Source organism: Zonotrichia albicollis, chromosome 9, assembly GCF_047830755.1.
Source record: "Zonotrichia albicollis isolate bZonAlb1 chromosome 9, bZonAlb1.hap1, whole genome shotgun sequence".
NCBI lineage: Eukaryota > Metazoa > Chordata > Aves > Passeriformes > Passerellidae > Zonotrichia > Zonotrichia albicollis.
This window is the reverse complement of record NC_133827.1, coordinates 21,722,335-21,729,818: the sequence shown is the minus strand read 5'-3', so window position 1 is coordinate 21,729,818 and position 7,484 is coordinate 21,722,335. Positions and strand designations below refer to the sequence as shown.

Sequence of the window (7,484 nt, the reverse complement as noted above, 5' to 3'; positions counted from 1 at the left end):
CTTTTACTCTCATAGCCCCTTTACTCCCTTACCCTCTTACTCTCTCATCCTCTCTCCCCCTCTCAGGCCTGCTCTGAGCTGTGCCTGGCAGCTCCCAGCAGGGCCCTGCACCCAGGCCCTTTGCAATGAACCCCAAATCCCAGCAGGGCCCTGCACCCAGGCCCTTTGCAATGAACCCCAAATCCCAGCAGGGCCCTGCCCCCAGGCCCTTTGCAATAAACCCCAAATCCCAGCAGGGCCCTGCCCCCAGGCCCTTTGCAATAAACCCCAAGTTCCTGACCTGGCTTCAGAGATCTCTCATTTCCATCCGTCCCAACCGTGTTACCCCCCCGAGGCTCCTACAGCAGGGGATGGGGAAGGGGATGACAATGAGGCAGGGAAGGCTCGGCTCCACCCCAGCTCCCCCGGGATCAGAAGGGCGGGGGATGAGGAAGGTGACAATGAGGCAGAGAAGGCTCTGCTCCACCCCAGCTCCCCAAGGCAGGACACGTCGCACCCAAATCCCAAGAATAAGCAGGACAAGGCGGAGCTGAGCGACTCAGTTGCTTTATTGGGGGCTGTAGCAGCCCAGCACGGGGCTGGCTCACTCGGAGATGCTGCGGAAGGACTGGACGGCGGGGCTGGCCGCGCCCCACTCCACGGGCTTGCGGTACTCCCCCTTAGGCAGCACGTACTGCCGGCCCCGGTAGTTGGGGTGCTCGTAGAACACCCAGACGCCCTCCAGCACCCTGCAGGCGTGCACCTCACGCATGTGCCACTCCTCCATGATGGAGGGGCAGTCTTCGGTGGCTTCAAACATCTGCCCGCCAAAATCTCCCTTCTCAAACACCTGGATGTGGCCTCGGCCTCCACTTGGCTAGAAAAAAAAAATAAAAGGGTGGGGGAAGAGAAAATTATAGAGTCATGGAAAGGTTTGGGTTGGAAGGGGTTTAAAGATGATCCAGTTCTGCCTCCCTGCCGTGGGTGGGTGCTGCAGACAACTTTCATGAAAAATCCTTTCCTTGGGACTTTTTCTCCTGAGAAGTTGAAAGGCCTCAGGAAAAAATGTAAACAATGATTATCTGCTGCTGTGGAATGCAACAGGTGCATCTGGGATTGGTCTCATGTGGTTGTTTCTAATTAATGGCCAATCACAGTCAGCTGTATCAGACTCTCTGGTCAGTAACAAGATTTTATTATCACTCCCTTCCTTTCCTTTCAAGCCTTCTGATGAAATCCTTTCTTCTATTCTTTTAGTATAGTTTTTATGTAATATATATATATATCATAAAATAATAAATCAGCCTTCTGAAACATGGAATCAGATCCTCATCTCTTCCCTCATTCTGGGACCCCTGTGAACACCACAACAGATCTGCCTTTCCCCACTGCAATCCAACTGGGACACGCTCACCTTCTCCCCACACAGAACACCTTGCTACTCCAAGAGCAGGACTGTGGGACCAAACCCCTGCAGCCCACCCTCTGTGGCTCCCCAGGAAGATGAACACCACGTTCCCCTCCATGAAACCCTCCCAGGATGGGATAAATGGCAGCATCCCCTGGCTAGGGGTGACACCTACAATCTGGATGTACTTGCAGGAGCCCAGGCGGTCGTTGAGGCCCATCCAGTGGTGGTAGTCGGGGTACTCCCCGTGGGTCAGCACGTACATGTTCCCAGCATAGTTGGGCCTCTCGTAGGCCACCCAGGTGCCTCCATCCACACGGATGGAGTTGCAGCGGCTCAGGTAGCTGTGGAAATCAGGGCAGTCGCTGTCGCACTCGTAGTAACGGCCCAGGAAGTTCTTGTCTTCATAGAAGGTGACCTGAAACAAGCAGAGGGGGCAAAGAGGGGAGGTTCCTCATCCAGAACATCTCCATATTCCGTCCACATCAGAGCAGGAAACATCTGAAAGCAGAGCCCTCAAGTGTGGCGTTCACATCCTCTGAAAAATCCCTTTGCCCAGGATTTTTCTCCCAGGAAGCTGAGAAGCCTCAGAGAAAAGGAAAGCAATTCTTATCTCATTTGATTCTCCTGTGTTTTGCTCATGTGGAATGTATTTGGAGATTGTTAACCCACAGGTGATTGTTTCATTGGATTCTGCTGTGAGCTGTTTTCACTCATTGGCTAAACAGGGCCAAACAGTGTAGTGACTTCTGAGTCTGGAGAGAGTCACCAGTTTTTATTATTATCTTTTTGGCATTAAGTATCCTTTCTGCATTCTTTAGTATAGTTCAGTTTAGTATTCTTCAATATAATATAGCATCATAAAATAATAAATTAATATTCTGAGAACATGGTGTCAGATTCATCATTCCTCCATTCATTTGGGCACCCCACAAATACAATACTCAAGATATCAGAAATCATCAAAGCCAGCCTTGGAACGGGACCAACTGCAGTCAGACAGACTAATTCACCTGTCTGGCCCCAATGCCTCCAGCTGCCAACAGTGTTCTGCCCTTCTCAGACCTTTGTTCTGTCCCAGTCCAACACAACACTCCCGCAGAGAAGCCCCTGTTCTTTTTTCATCAAAACACCATCAAAGCAATTCCCTCCCACACTCTCTAGATCGGGAGTTACTAAATTATGGCTGGAGAGCTGTGAGAAGTCAATGGAATTTACAAAGTAGGTTTCTGGGGACATGGGTGGGTCTGGCAGCACTGGGTTAGCAGTTGGACTTGATGCCTTTAGAGGACTTTTCCAGCCTTAACAATACCATTATTTCCCTTATGTTTTCTTACCAAGTGTTTGCAGTGAGATCTTAACTGATCTGAAGGGGATGGAGAAGTCTCTTTCCTCCCAAATCATGTCTTCTAGCCCGTCCTTGTTCTCACTTGAACAACCCAAAACTTCCTTTCTCAAAACTCACTGCCCAAAGCTGGACATCACACAAGCTTTGCCCTTGCCAGGAGAAACTAAAGGAGCATTCCATGTGTGTGGTGGGGAGCAGTTTCAAGGATATCCAAGGATTGTATTTGCAGTTGGCCCGTTCTGTTTTGGTTGCTGCAAGTCAAACCTCTGACAAATTCACAATCCATCCCCACATTTCTTTCCCAAGAGCTGTTTTAAGCCAGGCTGCTGACCCCAAAGCACTTTATCCTTGAACATAACCTGGGTTGAAATGTTCTTGGGAGCTGATGAGGGAATCCCATTCCTGCCACCCGAGGCATCACCCACCCAGCCAGCCCTGAAGAGGAAACCCAGTTTTCCTCAAAAATCCCTTCATGGAAATATTGCCAAGCCCTAGACACGACCAGTCCTTTCTCCAGCCCCATTTTTAGATCCTCCCAGGTGACAATTACTCATCAAACTTTTCTCCAAGAGGATTACCAAACCATCCCATCTATCTTGACTACATCCCTTGCTTGCTCACAACACCAGATGGTCTAGAGAGAATCTTTCTGGCCACACCCAACATGCAGTGGTCCATAATCCATTTTTCCCATGTTTTTTTCCTGCAGTTTGACTACTAAAACATCCCCCTACCTGCAGTACTTCACCTACAGTGCTTTGGCTACTACTGGTATCGATGTAACCTCCCTGCTCTTCAAAAATCATTCATTGTCAGTGTTTCAATACAAATCCGGGACAACTCTCTCATTTTTTATTTTTAATCATTTGTTTTCTGCTAAAAATTAAATTAGCTGGGGTTTTCCTGGAGCTGATTGGTCAGCGTGCCCCACCAGCCTGACCAAGGGATCTGGGGAGTCAGACTGGTCATGCCAGAGGATTCAAGCTCTTCATTTTGTGGCCTGTTACTGGACATTTAATAGGATAACGCTATTTTCCTCTTAATTTCAAGGATTTGCCATCACAAAGCAGTTGGTGCACACAAAACAACCTGTCCCCTAACATCCTGAGCAAGTTCTTCCCACCTTCAGTGGAGAGCTGGGGATCACTCTGACCTTTCCAGTACTGAATGAGGGCTGTGAAAGGAGAGCACTGAAATGCCCAGCTCCTGTTTTCCCACTCTTGGGCAGTTAACCACACTGGCCAGGTCTTCCTGGCCACAACCCACTGCCTTTTCCACATCCTGCTTCTAGATCATTATCCCTAAAGGTATCACCCAAAAAATCTGCCAGCCTGACCAAAAGGCAACACTGAAAGCTCTGCTCTCTGGGTTTTGCAGTCATGCATCACCAGTCACACTCTTCTTGAAGCCAGTGTTCAAGGAAGCCACAGCAGCCCTGGAAAACCCTCTGCAGGGATTCATTTACTCCCAGTTCAGCATTATCCTCTGCTGGGATGGCTGATCCCTCTCTCCAACATCTGTCCCCAATCTCTGATCCTGTCCCACTCCTGCCCAACATGGTTGATGATGATGAACTCAATGTGGATCTGCTTTCTGGACAGAGGGAACCTGGATGAGTTCAAGGCCAGCTTGGATGGAACTTGCAGCAACCTGAGATAGTGGAAGGTGTCTCTGCCCATGGAAGGGGGTGGAACTGGATGGGCTTTAAAGTCCTTTCCAACTCAAATTATTGTGGGATTCAGTGATGCTCCTTCCCCACCCAGTCTAACACAACCAAACTGGAGCCTGATGTTTCCAGGGGGGAATTTTCCCTGTATTTATAAAAGCACAAAGCCAAAGAAATCCAAAGGCTTGTATATATACACACGTTAAGGATATGGCTGTTCCTAAGTTCAGCCTAAGTCCTGCTCCCTGGTTTAATTTCAGAATTTAAGGGATCCTCCTCTCCCGTTCTACAGCATAGCCCTTCAGACACACCCTCAGCTCCTTTCAGACCTTTGCTTCCCAGCTTTCCTGCATGGATTCAGGCTGAAGTTTTCACCCATAGAAAATTACAGATTCCAATTCCAGATTTGCAGCTTTGTTTCTGTCCCCTCTCACTTGCAGGGAAATCACTTTCCTTCAGCAAAACCCTGCAGGAGCTCTGCTCCCAGCACTCCCCTGTTAACCTCTCCATGTCCAAACCTTGCCTTTGGGGGTTACCAAGCACATACCACATTTGTCAGAGCAGATCTTGTTTGCAGGAATGTAAAACTCTCACTTTGGTCACCTCACCTGAGTTATCACATATTTCTTTTCAACAGTAGCTTAGCTAGAAGGAAAGTCATAAAAAATATCCAGTAGTGCCTCCTCTGTCAGCAGTGAACCCTTTCCAGGGCAGATCACTCACCAGGGTCATGAGCAATGGTGTTTAATTCCCTATTTTCCCCTTTTCCTCTCCCTGGAATGTGCTAAACAAGAGCACAGCATGGAGAACTAGGAGATAACTCCCCCTGGCCATCTTGCTGCCCCCCAGCAGTACATATTCCATAAATTTCCTGTGGCACACTGTGAGGGGACATGGCTTTCGGCAGGGGAAAGGCAGAATGTGCTCAAGGCTCTCCAAGCTGACAGGAGACTCAAGGATGGAGCAGTTGCAGTTCCCCAGTACCTTTTTTAGGTTTAGGTACAGAAAGTTTGCACCCCAGGATCCAGGACCTGCCAGCACACCCTCCTCGGCTTCCCAGCCCAACAGCCTGAGAGCCACAGAGCCGAAGGACACGGAAAAGCCAGGGCCAGATGTGCCAAATCCACTGTGCTTCCAAAGCCCCTTGGGTCTCACAGCCTCCACAGGCTGAAAGGAAACCAGCCCAAAAGCTGAACTCAGATGAAGCTCTTCCCACAGCTTCCTAGTGTTTGGTATTCCATAGGGGACACTGGCCCAAATCCTCAGCCTCCTTTCCTTTCCCAGCTGTTTCTCCCTGCCCAGTCCCAGACTCAGTACAAGTTCTGTGGGATCAGCCAGCTCAGCTCTGCTAAACCCAAGCCTGAGGTGCTGGATCCCCACCTGAGATGTCTCTCCAGCTGAAGCTGAGCTTCCCAACCTACCTCTTTCACTGATTTCAGTTCATCCCTGCCGATTGCACCGAATCCCAAGGCCGGTGTGCATCATCCCTCAGGGAACACTCTTCCCTTCTGTGCCATGGCCATCCATGGAGCCTTTCTGTCCCAGCACACCCTCTGCCCCACCACGGAAAAGGGATGTGGCAGCTCTGCTGGTGCTGGCAGTCAGGCTCTCTCCAAAGGACCTTTCCATGAGCCCCCACTCTGGAGGTGCAGTGATTCCCAGCTGGCACAGCCCCTCCGCCCCCAATTCACAAGGCATCAGACCCTGCGGATTTAGGACCATTTCAAAATGCCTCTCACCAGTCACTGCACTTGATTCCATCCTCTGGCAGAGCCACACCTAGAGGAACCAGCCAAAATCTGGGAAAATACTTGGGAGGGCTCAGCTCCAGTTTCCCTCCACGTGAGGAGGGATTTCAAGCATTTCCCCCTGCCCACACACTGACAGAGGGGAAAGCTGTCAGCAGAACAAAAAAAAAACAAAGTTTCTCCACAATTCATCCCTGCAAAATTCTGCACTTTTAGCCAAAATCATGAATATACACTGCAAACAAACCTACCTTGGTTCCAGCTCTGGACATTTTCTGTTCCAGCCAAGCTCCCCTGTGCTGGAGGAACGTCAGCAGCTGTTACAAACAGCCAGGATCCGAGGTGCCCTTTTTATAACGGGCTTGTTTTAAACCAGACAGCCGCTTTGTCATGAGAATAGGATCCAAAAATTGAGTCAGTGATTCTGAGGCTATAGCCGATTTCCAGAAAAGCAAACAGGATTATGGAATAAAGGAAGGCTTCGCCATCCTCCCTTTGTTACCATTTGCTGAGTCAGAACACCAAAACTCTGCCAAATGCACTCAAAACACGCAGCCCCCTGCCAAGGACAAGTGGTCATTTGGCTGCTCCCTCCCTTCCAAGCTTGTTAAACAAGAAGGAATCCTCGTTGGCTCTTGGAGACCCACCCCATTTGTAAGGAGGCCACATGGTATTCATCAGGAAATGTTCTGGTGCAGTGAAGGATGCAGTTAAGGAACGACAAACAAGTGCTCAGAGCAGACACCAGAGGATTGCAAAGACCAGCTGTGCATTGAAAGCTCTCAATGGAGACATCTGTGCAGCAAAGAGGCTGAAGATTTTCCTGGGACAGCCTCAGCTGAAGCCACACTGCTCCAAACACCTGACATAGAGGGAAAGAAGGATATGTGGCCACCTCCCCACTCCCCACAAAGTGAGTGATTTCACACATCAAACGACACCCAGATTTCTGTTGTCTCTTCAAGTGTCACAAATTGAATCCCAACTCTCAGCCCAGCACCTGAGGTTGGAGCAGAGGAGTTTTCCCTTCGGCCACACTCCGGCCCTGGGAGCGGGCAGGCCGAGGATCACTAGCTTCCACAGCCACCCCCCCGGCAGTGCATTATGAAAAACCACCTCTGCAGCTATTCAGTGCCCCAGCCCAAAGGCTTAGCGAGACAAAGGGACACGAATTTGGCACAGCAGCGCCCGAAACACGCAGCCCCTCTTTCAAATCTGTCAGGACAAGCACTCTCGCAACAGCAGCTCTGTAAATGCAGGCAGATGGGAGAGCCTGGGGCACACACAATCAGCAGCTGCTCCTCTTCCCATTTTAGGAGCCTTGAATCACCCAGA

The 7,484-nt window shown here is 49.9% G+C and overlaps 1 protein-coding gene across 1 annotated transcript; it reads right to left on the bottom strand.

Moving 5' to 3' along the window:
* Nucleotides 1-540: 540 nt before the first annotated feature.
* Nucleotides 541-7,009, bottom strand: CRYGS (crystallin gamma S). The gene is made up of 3 exons (XM_005489548.4): nucleotides 6,401-7,009; nucleotides 1,563-1,805; nucleotides 541-856 (listed from the first exon to the last, which is right to left on the bottom strand). The coding sequence occupies exons 1-3, from the start codon at nucleotides 6,419-6,421 to the stop codon at nucleotides 584-586; spliced, it is 537 nt and encodes a 178-aa protein (XP_005489605.1). The 5' UTR covers nucleotides 6,422-7,009; the 3' UTR covers nucleotides 541-583.
* Between the last annotated feature and the right edge of the window lie 475 nt (nucleotides 7,010-7,484).

Coding starts and splice junctions, on each gene's coding strand:
- CRYGS (XM_005489548.4), bottom strand. CDS start 6,421: ATGTCCAGAGCTGGAACCAAG. Junction 1,806..6,400: donor TGTCCAGAGCTGGAACCAAG/GTAGGTTTGTTT, acceptor TGCTTGTTTCAG/GTCACCTTCTATGAAGACAA. Junction 857..1,562: donor CCTGCAAGTACATCCAGATT/GTAGGTGTCACC, acceptor TTTTTTTTCTAG/CCAAGTGGAGGCCGAGGCCA.